General features: G+C 34.0%; 2 protein-coding genes across 3 annotated transcripts in view; one reads left to right on the forward strand and one right to left on the reverse strand.

Annotated features, from left to right (window-relative positions):
* The window catches only part of LOC144969525 (uncharacterized), a 28,773-nt gene extending 20,289 nt beyond the window's left edge, over window positions 1-8,484 (reverse strand). The window contains exons 1-2 of the mRNA XM_078908657.1: window positions 8,296-8,484; window positions 4,483-4,593 (exon numbers count right to left, since the gene is read on the reverse strand). Of these exons, the coding sequence (XP_078764783.1) occupies window positions 4,483-4,593; window positions 8,296-8,307 (123 nt within the window). The 5' untranslated portion in view covers window positions 8,308-8,484. The remainder of the gene's footprint in view (window positions 1-4,482; window positions 4,594-8,295) is intronic.
* A 779-nt stretch (window positions 8,485-9,263) lies between these two features.
* On the forward strand, window positions 9,264-18,303 carry LOC144969532 (glutathione peroxidase 7-like). 2 transcript variants are annotated; one of them, XM_078908676.1, is made up of 5 exons: window positions 9,264-9,388; window positions 10,886-11,068; window positions 11,564-11,713; window positions 13,681-13,795; window positions 15,073-18,303. In XM_078908676.1, exons 2-5 carry the CDS (start codon window positions 10,892-10,894, stop codon window positions 15,267-15,269), a joined length of 639 nt encoding a protein of 212 aa, XP_078764802.1. In that variant the 5' UTR covers window positions 9,264-9,388; window positions 10,886-10,891; the 3' UTR covers window positions 15,270-18,303. The 2 variants fall into 2 exon arrangements, with proteins under 2 accessions (XP_078764802.1, XP_078764794.1); XM_078908668.1 differs by lacking the exon at window positions 9,264-9,388 and adding an exon at window positions 9,958-10,047.
* Window positions 18,304-18,508: the final 205 nt, after the last annotated feature.

Here is an 18,508-nt window from a genome sequence, read left to right on the forward strand (position 1 = left end):
CGGTAAGTTGAGTCTTTAATGCACTGTGAGACAAAGGGTTAGGTAGAGGCAAAAAAAAAAAAAAAAAAAAAGGACTAGATCAAAGAAACAGCAACACGTAACGTGCAAGACAAGATCTGACGCTTGTGAAGCGCTATACTATAATTTTTTTCCCCCGACAGACAACGATATTTTTTGTTTAATCGCCCTGGTACTCATTTCACACATGAGTCCGGTGACATAATGTCAGTATAAATCATAACTCGTACCAGAGGGTTATATCATTAAAGGTTGTTATCGTTATCATTATTGCAATTTTGATAAATCAATTCCCCCATCTCTCATCGTTCAGTCACCTCAATTATGCAGAAGGAGAACAAAATAACATAGAACTCATGTTTCAATAGAAACAAAAGTGAGTGGAGCAGGCACTTATGTTGGTAACAACAAGATATGAAGTGAATAGAAAAGTGCCAGAAGACAATAGAGAATAAAAATTTTTTCGCGGCGGTGGTGGGGTTTGAACCTGCGACCTTATTGGTACGACAACTCCGCCTGGCAGGTGAGAGCGTGGCTCTACCGTGTGAGCTATCAACGAACAAAAATTCGTTTCAAACTCAAAGTCATTACTAGATCCCTCTCTCACCCACATTCTTGAACCGCCTGATCTCATACACCATCCATCGCGAATAATTATTGAAGCATAACTAATACCAATATTCTCATACAATACATTATAACAATGATAAACATTGAGCCATTGAGTATCACCTCGATTATGCAGGAGTAGAACTATTTTAATCAGAAAAGTGAGTGGAGCAGGCACTTATGTTGGTAACAACAAGATATGAAGTGAATAGAAAAGTGCCAGAAGACAATAGAGAATAAAATTTTTCGCGGCGGTGGTGGGGTTTGAACCTGCGACCTTATTGGTACGACAACTCCGCCTGGCAGGTGAGAGCGTGGCTCTACCGTGTGAGCTATCAACGAACAAAAATTCGTTTCAAACTCAAAGTCATTACTAGATCCCTCTCTCACCCACTTCTTGAGACCGCCGATTCGTTCGTACACCACCATCGCGAATAATTTTGACCAGCAGTTAAGCTTAATAGCCAATATTCTCAACACAAACATATAACATAGAAACGATTGAGACATTGAGTATGCTCCGGTGTATGGGGTGAATTTTTAATTCAGAAAAGTGAGTGGAGAAGGCACTTATGTTGGTAACAACAAGATATGAAGTGAATAGAAAAGTGCCAGAAGACAAGTCTCAATCGTTTCTATGTTATATGTTTGTGTTGAGAATATTGGCTATTAAGCTTAACTGCTGGTCAAAATTATTCGCGATGTGGGGTACGAACGAATCGGCGGTCTCAAGAAGTGGGTGAGAGAGGGATCTAGTAATGACTTTGAGTTTGAAACGAATTTTTGTTCGTTGATAGCTCACACGGTAGAGCCACGCTCTCACCTGCCAGGCGGAGTTGTCGTACCAATAAGGTCGCAGGTTCAAACCCCACCACCGCCGCGAAAAAATTTTTATTCTCTATTGTCTTCTGGCACTTTTCTATTCACTTCATATCTTGTTAATAGAAACAAAAGAAGTTTTTAAAATAATAATCGAGGCACTTTATGAAGACTAAATGCAAAACTTCCATAAATTCACAGACATGATCAATTTCATTACCCACAAAAGGAGAGAAAATATGATGATAACGAAAAGAGGGTGTAACTATAACAAAGAGAAAAAGCACAACGATAAAATAAAATAAAATATAACAGACACACTAGCCGTTGCTGATTAGCTGCGGTTTTATTTGATACACACACCTGTAACTTACTACAAAATAAAACCTTTCAATTCTTTTTTTTTTTTTAATATTTTGTTTTATGAGTTCATTTTTGTTGAAAAAATTATGAAAATACACCCTTTTGAATTTTGGCCAGAAATTAAAACGTTTACTTCATATAAATCGATAGATTGAGATAACCTCCTGCTTGCCAGATAGATTGTCTTTATCTTAAAACTAAAACTAATATCTCAGGTTTAAAGACTTTTTAATGAGTTGGAGCTCATTTCCATTTATCAATGAAAGAATTAAATATTTTCTGGCTAATTTTTTCTTAAAATGTGTTATGTCACAGTATGGTAGATTTCTTATGTAACGTGTCTTAAAGAACTCTGGCGATTCAAATCTAATCAATAGAATTTTTTTCCTGCCATACTCTAAAAAACCCCAAACAAAACACATTTTTTAAATTTTGGCCAGAAATCTCGTCCTTCAAATATTGATCGATTAAAAAGACCCTAATCTTTCCAAGAACGAAAAAAAAAAATTAATAATAATAATAAGAAAAAAGATTCTAAAACTAGGACTAAGAAGTCCAATCGTACTTTTGAAATAAGGGTCATTCTAATCGATTGATATTTGAAGGACGAATTTTCTGACCAAAATTTTAAAAACCCGTTTCGTTTTACTATCAGCGTATGGCAGTATTGCGGTAGGCTGACAGCCAAGCAGCAATCAGCACCGAAAGAATGTAGAGTTATTGGCATTGATTCATTAGCATTTGAAAAGAGTCGTGGATTTCATTCTAATTAAGGGCAGGGAATGATATTATAGTTATCAAGATTTCCTGTTATTATTGATATGTATAATGTATGGGCACTGACGCAATCCAAAGAATTAATCAAATAAATCAATAATAATATAATAATAATAATAATAATAATAATAATAATAATAATAATAATAATAATAATAATAATAATAATAATAATAATAAAATAAGAAAAAGAAGATGAAGAAGAAGAAGAAGAAGAAGAAGAAGAAGAAGAAGAAGAAGAAGAAGAAGAAGAAGAAGAAGAAGAAGAAGAAGAAGAAGAAGAAGAAGAAGAAGAAAACATTATATTACAACAGAATCAAACGCGATATGGTCCATGACGACATAAACCAATATGACTAGCCACAGATTATTGGAAAGATTGGAAAACGTTTGTGGCTTTACTATTCAATGACATAAAGCTTACATTGCATATTAACATCGCCAGCAATTTAATGTCCATGAAGAATGAATAAGATTTTATAAGTAATAAGATTGTATTGTTTGCTTGCTTGAAATTTAATCTATCACATGAAGAGGTTATAAACCCCTTGAAATGACAAAATTCTGGTACTTCAGGGTCTTGTGTAATATCTGATGTGTGCGGATATTAATTATATTAATTGGAAAAGGCTAGCCGTACTTAATGACGGCTAGCCTGCCAGTCTACCCGTCCTTAAGTACGGCTAGCCACTTCGATATAATTTTGTTGAAAGTTTGCGAAATGAGCGAGCCAATAATTTACCTTTTTTCCCCTTGCTATTTCACTCCCACCGGTGCTGACTAAAGAAGTGTGTGTGTGTGTGTGTGTGGGGGGGGGGGGGGTATTACATGAACTGAGTCTTATAAGATAACTTATAAGATAACCCTTATATTATCAGGTGTTAATCACTCTGCCTGGCAAACTATGGGCAGCTGGTCAGAATTGCATCACACACTGTCACATGTTTTACTGGATGACAAATCTATTTCATCTAGCACATTAGGTGAAGTGTGTCCAAAGTAGTTTATTCAATTAAGCGGCTTTTGTTTTGTTTTAATCTGTCAGGGAATGTCAATAAATGAGCACAACTGCATTAGAACATGAAAATAATGTCTTTATTTATTTCCTTGGGCGTTGTGAGGCTTATCCCTTCAGTGTCTTTATGACTGCCATCAAGACAAGTACAATATTGCATAGTTCATTGGGTTTATGTTTAAGTCAGGAGATCATTCATTTACACAACTCTCTCAACATTACTTATGCCAATATTATTATCATAACATAATGCTTATATTTTCATTGTTTTTTAAAATGGTAAAAAAAAAAAAAAAGTAAATAAATGGTGTGTAAGATTGAAATTGTAACACTGATAATTTGAGAAGGCAATTAAAGTAAAGATGTTTAATGATCATAAAATCATGAATTTTGATTGTGCTTTCATAGATTTTAGTTATACTGCAAATTATGTCTTTTGGTTTCCTATGATCTAAGCTCTCTCTAATGAGGCAATACAACTAGATGTTTTATATAATTCCCTAGCCATCATGACAGTATACTTTATATAACTATACATCTTGCAAACAAAATGTTTAAAGATTGAAAAATTCATTACTTAGATTTCAACAAGGTTTTTCCCCCTCATTACTGTATTGCCATTTTCCAATCCAGGTAATTTCAAATAAATACTTAAATTAAATTATTAGGCGACAAGTCACCAAAATTTCAACTCAGTATTTTGTAAATTTTCCGTTTCCCTTTTGTTTGTTTACCTGACATACGTCGGCAAACTTCATTTAGCATTACATTTCCTACAACTACTGAAGATCTCCATCATCAAATCAGAACGTATCAATTCAGTCAATAATAAGTAAGCCCACATGCATATGCAAATTGTAGTTTTTTAATGTGAAACTTACCTTGTCTTTGCAATCCACATGTACACGACCAGAACCTAATGTAATTTTCAATTGCTCCAAGTTTCCTTGAAGAGCAGCTAGGTGCAATTGCTGATCTGATGGAGTTTCTTTCTGTAGACATCAACATATCATAATTTGTCAAGTATATTTTTACTCACAGAATTTAAGGGTAATTTAAATTCCAAACTAAATAAATATGTATACTAAATATAAATTCTAATTTAGTCACAAGACAATAAATGGTATATAATTTTTGTTTTGTTCTGAGTGACAGAAATGCAGAGATTGAACATTTCAAACTAAAGTAGGACACACCAGGGAATAAAGTTTTTATGTGATGAATTGGACCCGTATGATTAAATAATAACAAATATGCCCAAGCATCCCTTGAAAGAATGTAGATAGTCCAAAAAATAATGTCTACTGTCAACAGGGAGCACCTACATTGTTCGAGGGAGCAGATGAGAGGTTAATATTTAATAATCTTATCCAAGGAAAATAACTAAGACTAAAGTTCCTGAATTGGGGCTCGAGCCTGGGACCCCCAATAAAATGGACTAGCCTGATATATCATATGAAATTCTCTTCAGTATGCCCTGATTTATTTTATATAAGATGCTTAGGAAAATGGACGTTTAGAATAGAAAAATATATTAAATTAAGACTATGAGCACTGCGTCAATATCCACCCAGTGTATAATTAGTGGATAGATTTATTTGCATCAGATCCAAATACATTCAGAGCAATCTTCATTGTCATTGATGCTACATTACCTAAAACCTCAGAATGATAGTGAGTTCGTCTGTAATACAGTCTAGTTATAATTTACCCATACATTCTACAGACTTTGTATTATATGAGTAAATTTAGCTCAGTGAACATAGTTTTTTTTTGTCAGACAAGACCAACAACAAAAACAGGTCAGGTAATAACAAAATGGCCACGACAATAATCTTAGATCTCTGCAAACAATAATGCATGCATAACACAGAGACACATACACACTTTGAATGTGACTTGTCTGTTGTCATTCTGTCTGAATGATTTTCATTAGGAACTGGAAAAGGAAACATTAAGTTCACCCCGCTCTGAGCAGCGCATAGCTGAGTCCTTGGAAAAGGCTCTTTACTCACATTCTCTCACTGTACACAGGTGTAAAATGAGTAACTGACCGTTAAGTGTTGTCTCTGTCAGAAAAATAAAAAATGTAATATTGCCTTACACACGTTATGCCTTATTCTACATGTTAAGTGTTGCTATTGGCTAGGGACCCATTGTAAAGCCCTTTGAGCATGTGTAGTGGATATTACACTGTATAAAAGCTCGTGTTTTAAAAAATACCTTGATTGACCTGGTGAAAATGTGCTTTAATTTAAGGTGTCATGTGGAAAATCACTCACAATGATAGAATGAGTAGTGAGTTGTGAGCATGTGTAGTGGATATTGCCCTATATAAAAGCTCGTTTAAAAAAAAATACCTTGATTGACCTGGTGAAAATGTGCTTTAATTTAAGGTGTCATGTGAAAAATCACTCACAATGCTAGAATGAGTAGTGAGTTGAGTGCTAACCCAATGAAGCCAATCAATCTTTGACTTAGATTATGAGATGAAAAACCCTTCAATATCGAATGTGATCATGAATAATAATAAAGTGCTGATGCAAAGAAGCCAACAATTTTTTTAGCTCACAAGACGAAAACCTCCTCAAAAAAGATAGAGAATGAAAATTGGTAGACTGAAGGGCTATGTCGTGCAATATTAGTCACTCTTATAGTCAACTATTACAGTTAACTATCTAAAATAAGAAAAACATTAATTCTTACTCTCCTAACTTTAAAGCTGTTAAATATTGGAGATGGATTGCATTCTCCAATAAAAGCATCCTTACAGAAAAAATCCTTGATGAATTTCAAAAGTTATACTTTGATCTATCCTGTCAATTTAAGATTTTAAAATTTCTTGCTTCACTCGTCGTCCACAGATATCTTATCAAAATGCCTGTGTATAAGTGCAAATATCATAGTCAAGCAGTGTGTAAAAGGGTGACACACATAAAGCACAAAATATAATCATAGAAATGTACAATTTTGTCCAAGGAGCGTCAGAGGAACCTGCTGTAAAGTCTTTTATTGTCAATTTTAGAATATAGTGAATGTGTTTGGGACTATTAGAGTCAAAATCAGGCGGAACAGCTTGAAAAATTTCAAAACAAAGTGTGCAGGTTTGTTTGTAAACGACTACGGAAGGACTGAAAGCATCAGTGAGATGCACGAGAGTGCAAACTGATCACCATTACATGAAACATGTGCCATCCAAAAAGCCAAGGTCCTCTTTTAGTTCCAGCAGGAACTGGCAATGATCCCAAATGATAACCTGATTTCAAATCAAAGAAAACTGCACTAATACCAGGTCCTGAAGTCTCAAGCTATGCTCATCTCAACTTAATTTCCCAAGCATCATACGAATATGGAACTTCCTGCTTGAAAATATCAGAAGCATTAACGGCCAAATGGAATTTGACTGAAAAATAGATGAGAACATGATGAAAGCTTAGGCAAGTCCATCTGTTCTCACCACTCACAGTCACAATTATGTATACTTGTCTGTGTGGAGTTGTTACTTGTATGATTGAGGATGAAAAATGATTGGTTGACCTTGATTTGGAAAGGTGAAGGAGAGTCGAATTACTAAATGTCTCATACGATTTGCAATTAAATTTAGGTGTGGGTAGTTGAACTCTCAATGTATATTGTTACATTAATATTTTAAAAGTTTTACCCTTTAAGTGTGGTTCAAATGAATAAAAACAGATTATCCAGAAAATTAACAGCATTTGTGACTATCATGTTCAATTCTCATTTCACTTGTAACCCCTGTTCATCTCATTCAAATTTATAAAACCAACCTTTTCAATCAAAACAAATCAAAGTTTGTAAATAACGATAAAATCTGGAGTTTTAATATTGTCATCTCTGATCGACAAATAAATTTATGCATTCTTCTTCCCAAAAGGATGGATAATTGTGGTTATACAGATGACAAATTCCTGATGTGACATCATCAAAGTTGTTTAAGAATGTCAAGATAGCTTAACCACTTGAGCTGAGTTAAAATTTGTAAGTGCATTAGAATGGGGACTTACAATGGCATAAAGTAAGCTGTTTTTGCAAAAAAAACAAACCTTTTTATTTAAAGTGAAGGCAAAAATATCTCAAATTTGACCGAATATGGGGACGTATTTTTGAGAGAATAGTTTAGAGAGAAGAGTGCTGCACCAGGCAGTGCAACATCTTAGCTCATACTAATACTATGCATCATAATCATATCTGCTTCATTCATACTCATATTCATACTATTTTCACGAAAGATCTGAACAATAACAAATCAAGTGTATAAATGACAAGAAAGAAAAAAAAAAGAAAAAACTATCCCCCCCAAAAATCAGTTTTCCTTGATTGGGGATCGAACCTCAGACTTGATTTCTTGCTTTGTCTGGCACCGTCGTAGATTCTTCATAAACTTGTTCAGATCTTTAACTTTACAAGTACTTCAAGTAGTCTACACATCGGTGCCTGCTCTCTAATTCTAATTTCTCAATTTGGTATTTTCACTTAGCTGTGTCGAAAGAAGACTTTTTTCATGAACCGAGCCACTCAGAATTGAAAAAAAGTATTGTGATTGTCTTAGCCTTTTAATTTTAAAAATGAAATTTTATGATTTGGGGAACTGAAATTGAAACTCACTGGAACTTAGTTGGGAGTTGACCATTCGAGGGTGAAATCGATGACGATGTCTGATAAAATATTCTTACCTTCAAAGACATGGTTATAATGATGAAGTTTTGTTTGTTGTATCTTATATTTTTTTATTTATCCTTTGTGAAAATGAAACTTCACTAACACGACATCATAACTGATGATAAAAGACAGTGACAGTATGGTTGACCAGCAAAGTTTACTCAGTTCTCAGCCAGCCAAACCCACTTCACAGTTCACAGAAGAAAAAGCAAAGAAAAAGGCTTGGTAACTGGAGTTGTTTTTAAAGATAAAAGAGCTCTCTCACATCTTGACCTTTGCATAGAAAATTCGATTAATTATTGCAAGATCACGTTGGTTTACAATAATATAATTCTTTATTTTATTCTAAAGTTGTGTTCTTCTTGTATTTGTTAGCAACATTAAAAGCTTTCATCACAGACTAGCATTCCTATCAAGACGAGCATATGCAAATTTATATGTCTTAAATCTATCTGTGACATCGTTGAATTACCCATCGTTTGCCCTGACTTATTAGTATGTTATTAGTTACCAATAATCATTGATAGGACCACTTTTTTTTATAAAAATGAAAGAATCTTAAAATGTATAAATATTCAATTTGTGTTTCAAAGGGTCACTTTGGAAATTACAATGGGTGTTTTAAAACTAAATAAAATTTTTTTGAATTTGTTTACACTGTGGAAACAATATCGGGATTTTTAGTTAACATTGAATTTTGCCAGACAAAAATGAATAAGCTTTTAATAATATTATCATCATTATCAACTCAAGCAAAACAGCTTTATCTGAAAAGAGGGGCGGGGTATGAAAACTTATGTCAGGGAATCTCTGACTCAGCGTTAAGGGTAAAGGTCATCTTAGTACCATTTGAAGGGAAAAGTATGCGACACTTTTTCCGCTCTGCTAGCTTCAAAACTCCCATCGACACAAACTGTGCCACTCGAAAATTGTGCAACTGCTGATTCGTGTTAGAGGCAATAATGTACCTACTTGTGAAATGTTGGCATTCAACCCTAATCAATCAAGAAAATCTGAGTTTTGAAACGCCCTATATATCATTTGGGATCGTGGATAGCTCATACGGTAGAGTCACACTCTTCCCGGCCAGGCGGAGTTGTCGTACCAGTAAGGTCGCGGGTTCAAACACCCATCACCGCCGCGAAATGTTATTCTCTATTGTCTTCTGGCACTTTCCTACTCACTTCATCTCTTGTTCCTATATATCATTGCTCATTTAAAAGTTCTACATTATCTATATTTTTCTTTAAATTATGTAATATCAAAGTGTGGCGTCACACACAATTCTTTTGATAATTTCCACTATGACAATGTTTTGGACTAGAGCAAATTAATTATTGTTGGTTATTATCAGCAGAAAGGAGGAAACTAAAATGTGTGTGTGTGGGGGGGGGGGGGGGGGGGAGAATGGATATAAAGCAATTGTATTCAACTGATAAATTTATATTTATTATCGTCGTTGGCACTGCTGTCAGCATCATCAATATAATCATCACATCATAACATCAATCATCATCATCATCATCATCATCATCATCTACATCATCATCATCTACATCATCATCACCTTCAGCATCATCAGCAACAGCGCAGAAATCACGTAAATTGCGATCCAAGATACCGCCGTTACAACTTCGAAAACTGGTGACAACTGTACTTGCGGTTGTTATTCTTTCGTTTTTGTTGTGTCTCTTTCGATGCTTCGCCTATCGCCTAGTGCCAAGTCACCTTAAGCCAAGCGTTTATTTAAAGACTCAGGGATTAAAGTATACCAAACCTTGATTTTTCACTTTTCTTTCTCTCAATATTTGAACGGCAATAATGAAACTTAAATCAATATAGAGATCACTTTTTAACTTTCACTTTCACTTTCACTCTACTAATTTAGGACTTAAGAGGTCTAGATATCTAGATATCTAAACCTATGATTATGATATAATGCCATGCCAACGAAAGAAAAGAAAGGAAATAGATAAATTAGAAAAGAAACAAAACACAAACTCCTCACTGGCACCACTCTCCTCCAACTCCCACTCCCAAGTTATCATTGTCCTTATTGTTGTCATTGAATTTGAATTTGAATGTCTTCTATCTTGTCTTCTTATGCTCTAACTTGATCTAACAAGATCGGTTACTCACAGATTAGATGTCTGTTCAAGTTTGAATTCTGAAAATACAGTTGAAAGAGATTTAGTTTGATAAAAGCAGATCCCTTCTTCAAAACAAATTCACTGTTTGTGATACATGTAAATGTAATAGATATTATCCATGGAACATCACCCACTGTTTAAAAAATCTTTTTTATTTTCTTTTGTTTTATCTTCCTGCACAGATTTATTTACCATTCACAATATAAATTGTGGGAGAAATTGATAAAGCATCGACTTTTTAGATGATAGATGTCGCTATGCCATTCCTTGCATTTTAGTCTTAGATTCTACTGATCTAATCAGTAGGTGGCAGAAATGATTGGAATATGATGGTGACTATTTTGAAGTAGGTATCACTATGTGATATGTTTTGTGATTTTAAAGGTACAACAAAAAGAAAATTGTTTATGAGACAGGTCTCGTTCATTATTATAATTTTCTTTTTTTCACAAAGGTAACCATGGACTTGTTACAATTTTTGATGTTAGTATCAATTCTCTTCCTTGGAACTATGATTGTTGAGGGAGACAATGAAAACTTGGGACATGGAGATGACAATGAAGATATTAGTTTTTACTCCTTTCCAGTCATGGATATTACAGGCAACATTATTTCCTTGCACGAATACTCTGGAAAGGTATGGTATTCAAGACAATTTGCATGTCAATGTCAATTAATAATATTCAAATGTGTCCTCTATGATATTTTGACATTAATGATAATCACAGACACTTATATATCCCCTAATTCATACAGCAGTCTAAGCGCTTTACAAACGCAGACGCATGCGCGCACACACACACACACAGTCCCTTTTACATTAAAAACACTAGATATGTAGAAATTGCTCCCTAGAAAAAGTATCTTTAATTTAGGTTTTAAAACAGCCAGACTGCCTGATTTCCTTAGCCCTGGTGGAAGAATATTCCAAGTTGGTGGACCAAAACAAAGGAATGCTCTATCACCAAGTTTTTTAAAATTTGTTTTTGGTACAAGAAGCCAAGAGGGTCTCAATTCAATATTCTTGGCTGTCACTAACAATGGAGCATTTCTGCTGTCTATGCTAATTACTATACAAATAACATTGAAAAATTATATATGTGACCTTGTTTAAATTTTATCTTTTCTCCAGGTATCTCTTGTAGTAAATGTTGCAAGTCAGTGTGGGTACACTGATGGGCATTACAAAATGTTGACCCTCTTGCAGAAATTATTTGATGAAACAAACAAATTTAATGTTCTAGCTTTTCCGTGTAACCAGTTCGGTGCCCAGGAACCAGGGGTAAGTAGTAAAACTGGGAGATATGCAAGTTAAATAATAGCCTTTGTATAGTCTTAGCCTGGCTCTGACCTAAATATTATGTCACAGTTCAAAGCACTCTCACCAAAAATAAAAGGAAGAGTGAATTATATTGACAGTTCAACCAATGGGTCATTTGTTTCCTTAACCACTACTGATGACAGCTTCTTTTAAAGTGACTGTCGCCTTGTATTATAATGCAGATTTTAGAAGTTAACGGAGAGTACATTTATACCCTTCTTTTCCTAACAATCATATATACATGTAATGTTAAGATTTATGAATATTATTCTCCGTCTTCATTTATAAATCAATGATGTCTGATATTGAGATAGTCTTGGCTAGAACCTGTTTTTTAAATTTCTATCTGCATACTTAACCATTAACTCAACTTGCATAATGCACCCTTTTGCATAATTTCAATGCAATCACACATACTCTTTCATTGGACAAAAGTTTGCCGCATCCTTTGAGTCTTATTGTAGAATCCAAATAAAGGATGTTTCATATTGATCTTTGCTTTGTGTACACTTTATGATCAGAATTCTTAGATTTAATCTTAAACATCCGAATCATTATATCTCCAATTTAATCTACTATAACAGCTAAGGTTGTACATTTAAATGTAGAATGAGTTCTAGTTTTTCTTGGAGAAATAGGTCTATTGTAAACGTGATGTAGATCGTGTTCAGGTATTGGTTAGTTTTTGTTTTCATTTTTTAAAAAATAGCTTTGGCTCTAATGGTTTGTAGGGATACTACTAAACGTGCTCAAGCGCTTTACAGGGGTCCCTGATCAACAGCAACACGTAACATGTAGAACGAGACATGATGCCTGTTAGGCGATATTACGAGTTTTTTTAGACAGAGACAATGTTGTTAACGACCAGGTACTCATTTTACAACTGAGTATGGTGAGAGAACGTGTGTAAAGAGCCTTTTCCAAGGACTCAACTATATGCCGAGCGAAGCTCGAACCCAGGGCCTTCTGATCCAAAAGCAAGTGTCATACCACAAGACGACATAGCCTCACTATTAGACAAGTATCCTGTATATTATATGCAAACAGCATGCATCAGCTCAACTGCATCCCAGAAGAACAACCTCTTGAAGATTTTTTCTCAATTCCAAAGAAGATAGTTCTTGAAGGCAATCAAAATATCATAAAAAGCAAGAAGCTAAAGACATTTGGTCAGTCCCACCAGCTCCCTTTGTACCACCAGTTCACACTTCAGCAATTTTCTTATCTCCAAGAATTGAGCTTTTGAGCGTTTTTTTATATAGCGCAATATCCACTAACTGTGCTCAAAGCGCTTTACAAGGGGTCCTTGGCCAACAGCAACCTTTAACATTTAGGATGGGACATGATCCTGTTAGGTGATGTTATAATTTTTTTCGGACAGAGACAACGCTGTTAACGACCAGGTGCTCATTTTACACCTGAGTATGGTGAGAGAATGTGAGTAAAGAGCCTTCTCCAAGGACTCAACTATGCGCCGATCGAGCCTCGAACCCGGGACCTTCTGATCTGAAAGCGAGTGTCATACCACAAGACCACATAGCCGCACAGAGAAGGCCAAGAAGGTCACTGACGCAAGGTCCTTCTTCTCGACAGTAATATATTATTAGAAATGATGCAACAAAGGCCCCGTACATTTGCAAAGAATAGGGGATGGTAAAAGAGATGTTACTGTTTGCTTCATTTAAAAACTCTACAAGGTTTGTTTTAGCCGAGATGTGATGCTCTGCTGATTGTCAGGGTTTTTCCAAAAATAATTCGGCATCCATGAGCTTGATATTATTTAATTTTTATTAAAAAACTTGAACTTGACTATCAATTAATGTATTCATACTTTATTGTTCTTAGTCTAATATTGGTTTATACAAGATAGAATCATGTTTGTCCACCTGATATATTTTTTTCTATTTTTATTTTTATTTCTCTCACAGACACCACAAGAAATTATGGACTTTGTCTATAATAGAATGGGAGCTAATTTCCCATTGTTTGCCAAAGTTGATGTCGTGAATGAGGGTGCTAATCCGGCATGGGTTCATTTAATAAGTTAGTAGAACATACTTCTCTTATATGAGTAATATACACTCAATAATTTTTAGGATTAAGGTATTATTCCACCTATTCCCCCTTCCCCATACGTTTCCACCTTTTTTGTTGTTGTTGTTTGTTTATGTTTTCCCTCAATTCTATTTTTTCTTCTCTCTCTCTGTTTTTCATTGTCTTTGTTACCTTTATTTTTTCATCATATTTTAAAATATATTTTTCATTTCATTGCACTGTCTTATATTGATTGTCTGCTGTATTGGTCTCAGGGGTAGATAAATAATACAAAAGAAAATAATCTTTAAACAATCAGTAAAACATAAAACAATGATTTAAAGCTACAAGAACTCACATTTTTTTAAAGGCTTAGGAAATACCGTGTATAAGATTTTATTGTCTACAGATTGTAAAGAAAAAAAATCCCACTAAGTTTACCATACTAATTTCGGACTTTATAATTATTATATTTTTCATTCATGTTGCTCTTATTGTTTTTGTGGGCTGTGAGTTGTTACAGCACCGGTCTAACTGGCAAAGGGACTGATTTTGACCCAAGTTAGGGAGGGAGGGGGAGGGGGTCCTGACACCAGTGATATGGTAGCTGAATCTGGTGGAGAACAGACCAACTTCCTATTAAAAGGGAAGAAAGCAATTTTTATTGTCCATTTAATACTACAGAAGCCAGGATAAATTCCATTTCCATACCAGAGTTTATTTTTCTTTACTTTCACTATTTTTGTCACTTTCTTTAACTTCAAACTATCAAAACAATTAAGGACAATTTTGAATGCAGCAATCATTTATGACCTTCTGCCTCAAAAATTTTTATAGCAGAGTGAGTTGAATGCTAAAAATTGAAAATATGAGACTTGGGCTAAGTTTTTATGTTATATCGAGGAGGATGTATATAATAATGATAAGAATGATGATGATGATGATTATAATAATAATAATAATAATAATAATAATAATAATAATAATAATAATAATAATAATAATAATAATAATAATAATAATAATAATGTTCATTTGTTAAGCACAGATTATCCCGTTTTATAAAACAGGCTCTTGGCGTGTTACAATGACATAAAAGTGACAAAGTTCATGTATACTAGTACAATGTTATATAATTTCTTTAAGGGACAAAATGTAAAATTTAATATTTCTTGTCATTTTAACTTTAAAAATTTTTTTTTAGCATCTGGTTCATCCCAATATTACACCGTTTTGATGTGTTAGATTACGTTTTATTATGCTAGATTTTTCCTGTCTATCCTCAGAGGAGGCTGGGCAGACTCCGACATGGAATTTTTGGAAGTATCTTGTAGATCACAATGGTCATGTGATCAATGCATGGGGCCCTTCCATTAGTCCAGACCAGCTGTATCCCAATATTCAAGCAGCTATAGATAAAGCTGTTCAAAGTACGAAAGATGGCAATTTGAATAAGGACAAAAGGAAAAGGGATGAGTTCTGATTTATTTTTTAAATTATATACTTTTATCTTCTTATATTTACAATAATATAAAATCATTATATTTTATATTTTCAATGCTAATTTTTTAATGAGACTTTTAAGACAATATATGTAAAAAAATCTGAGATTTCTTTGTATTTTGTCTCGACTATGATCCATGAATAGTTTATTTGTCATTTTATAAATATAGCAAACTCTTCTAAATCAGTCAATTTAAAAAAAATCAGGAAATCAAACAAGAGGCAACAAATACCAACAGCCAGACTTGCCTCTCTAGACAATATTCTCTGCCAATTTGTAATCTTTATCATATAGAGTTCCACTCAGTTCAAAGTTTTCTTTTAGGGTATATGAAAATGTACTTTTAATCACAAAATTACAATTGAAAAGGGCAAAAATTGAATGATAATATAGTCATTTATATTAGATAATTAGTTGATCAATGGTGATAAAAAAAAAGATGTTAATGGCAGTGAATGTGTTTATAATGGAATGACGATGAAATTTCAGATTAATGTTGTTGCAAGTAAAAGTAGTTTGGGAATCCCTTGTCAAACTGACTCTTGACAGGGATGAGAATGACGGTGAAATTATATGGATATTATGGTCAAGTATGCCTGCAAGAAACAGAAGCATCTATTTGTAGTTGTTGATGTCAATTTGTTTCAAATGCATTGTGACATGTAAGGTGCTATTTTTAATCATGTTTATATATTATATATATGCCTTGATTGAGTGTTTCGAGAGTGCTCAATTTTTTTTTTTCATCTTGTTGATAATGCTATGTTTTATTTCAATGTACGACCAGTGAGCTTTTATCCTGATGTTCTATATAAGACTAAGAGATGTATTTTAACATGATCATTGGTGCTTAAAATAAGATATTGTATTGTACAGTAAAACTCCATTATATCGTTAGATTTAGCTCTAGAGAATTTGATAATATAGTATAACAAGTAGGTTGTATAACAATTAAAAGTATCATTAACTCTATATTGTCAGTGTTTGTCATTAAGTTGGCAATGAGTGAGATCAGTAGCATAGCAGAGAGAGAAAGAGAAGGATTTGAGCACTGTACTTGCACATTTTTTTAATGGTTGACGCAATTATTTTAAAATTTATGTTTTTAATCGGTTGATGAAATTTAATTACAACTGAGTGAATGTCTTTGCCATCATTGCCAATTAAATCTTTTACATTTTTAGCAAACCTTTACAAGTTGTTTGTTTAATTATTATTTTTAGACAGGTGGTGGTATGCTATTTCTTTTTGTAAATAATTGGCATAAAAATTTCAGATAATTCGTAAGTAAGCTTACCGTTGTTTAAATGACTCATACAAATAATATGCTTTTTCATTTTCTTCTTCTTCATTCTCTCCTCTTCCTCAAATTCCTACACCAAATTCCTCTTCTTCAAAATAAATTTGAAACTTCTTGTCCATTTAACAAACTCAATTAAAACTGACCGTTATTTTATTATCATGCATTTACATTTTTAATAAATCTTTGTTTCAGTCACTCTTGCCTCATTTTTTATGTTGAGACAATCACATACTCACTCTCAAATAATTGTTTTTTTTCACGACCTTTAAAATGGCTAAATTAGTGAAATCATGTTATACAGCTCAATTCTCTTATCGTTTATCAGAAGACTAGAACCTTAGGTTATATCCATGATGAAATTATTTGTTTTCCTGCCAAATATGCCCTGGTCCCAACCATGTCAGTATAGCTAGGTTTTATTGTAAATTCAATGCCATGTCCTAGATTCGAAAATAAACATATCATTTCCTGTACTTTATCATGATTGCTTTTAAAAGAAATAATGATAACCCTTTAAAATCACAGTGCTGAGTGACATCACTTCAAGAAATGCCATTTTCTAAGAAGATCAAGCAAAATATTTTATTTGAAATGTCACTTCATTAAATGATAAAATGTTTCATGTTTCATATTCATGATATTAATGTTTCTCTTCTACAACTTGACAATACTCAAATCAGGGCCAAAAGTGTAATATATGAAGAATGATCACTTGTTGTATTCGCACTTAATTATATTTAATAATATATTGTTATCAGTATCAAGTTGTCAAATTGAACAGACTCGTGTCTTTGTAAAGTCAAGTAAAATGTATACATTGAAGACAACGTAATTTACCTTAGTATGCTGAAACTAGAAAGTGATTTTTATAATTCTTTATTGTGTGCTGATTTGTTCCTTCAAAGACTTTTAACATGGACGAATGAAGTTTTAATATTTATTGACATTGAAATTCATTAATAACTTGGTAAAAAAGACCCCAACAAACTGCACAAAAATGCGGCTTGAGTTAAAAGAGAGGCTGGGAAAAAAATGGATCTGATTTGTCATGAAGACATGTGTAATAGAGTCAGACAACCGGGTAGTTGATGCCGGCGAGTGTGATAGAGACAACCGGGTAGTTGATGCCGGCGAGTGTGATACTGATGGAGACAACCGGGTAGTTGATGCCGGCGAGTGGTAGTAGTGGTATTGGCAGAGTGTGGAGGCCGTGGGAGTGGATGGATTCGGTCCCGGGGTCGACTTAAGAGTTCCAGACTGTAACTGCGGCGGTGGTGCTCAAGTGAGGAAGATAGATCGAGACAATGAAGTGACAGTTTAGTACTACTGTTAGTGATAGTAGCATGACTTCATGTGTCAGAAGTAGAAGTAGGGAGTTGATTTCATGAGCGAAGAGCACACACCACAGTCAAGTCCGGAGACACCATAGTCTACCCGAGTCCTAGCCCATCCACTCCAGGGTAGTGGAGGCGATCAAACAACAAAGGCCAGGATGTATAATGATTAGTGTCGAGCGGAAGTCTCGATGATACCTCAAGTCATCGGCCACCAACACTCAAAACTTCCCGAACTCGATGACCAAGGAAAAGTCGGGAATTCCCGAGAAGTAGCACTTCAACTGAGCTTTGGATGGCTTTTTTGTATTAAAACTTAAAATACATTAAATAAATTCACTTTGTATAATAATAAAACATTGATACCTATAACTATTTTGATCTATTTACGACGTTTGTGTTTTGTTAGCTGTTTAAAATATGATATAACGTCAATACCCAATACCAATGACTAGGTATTGAATGAAAGCACCGATGACTAGAGCGATGCTCGAGACTTTTTTGAGTCTCGAGACTCAAAAAAGCATCGAGACGCAAAAAAGTCTCGAGCTTCGCTGGAATCATCGCCGACGAGAGAGGGG

Source organism: Berghia stephanieae, chromosome 1 (assembly GCF_034508935.2).
Source record: "Berghia stephanieae isolate SIO BIC M18660-M18661 chromosome 1, UCSD_Bste_1.3, whole genome shotgun sequence".
Lineage (NCBI taxonomy): Eukaryota > Metazoa > Mollusca > Gastropoda > Nudibranchia > Aeolidiidae > Berghia > Berghia stephanieae.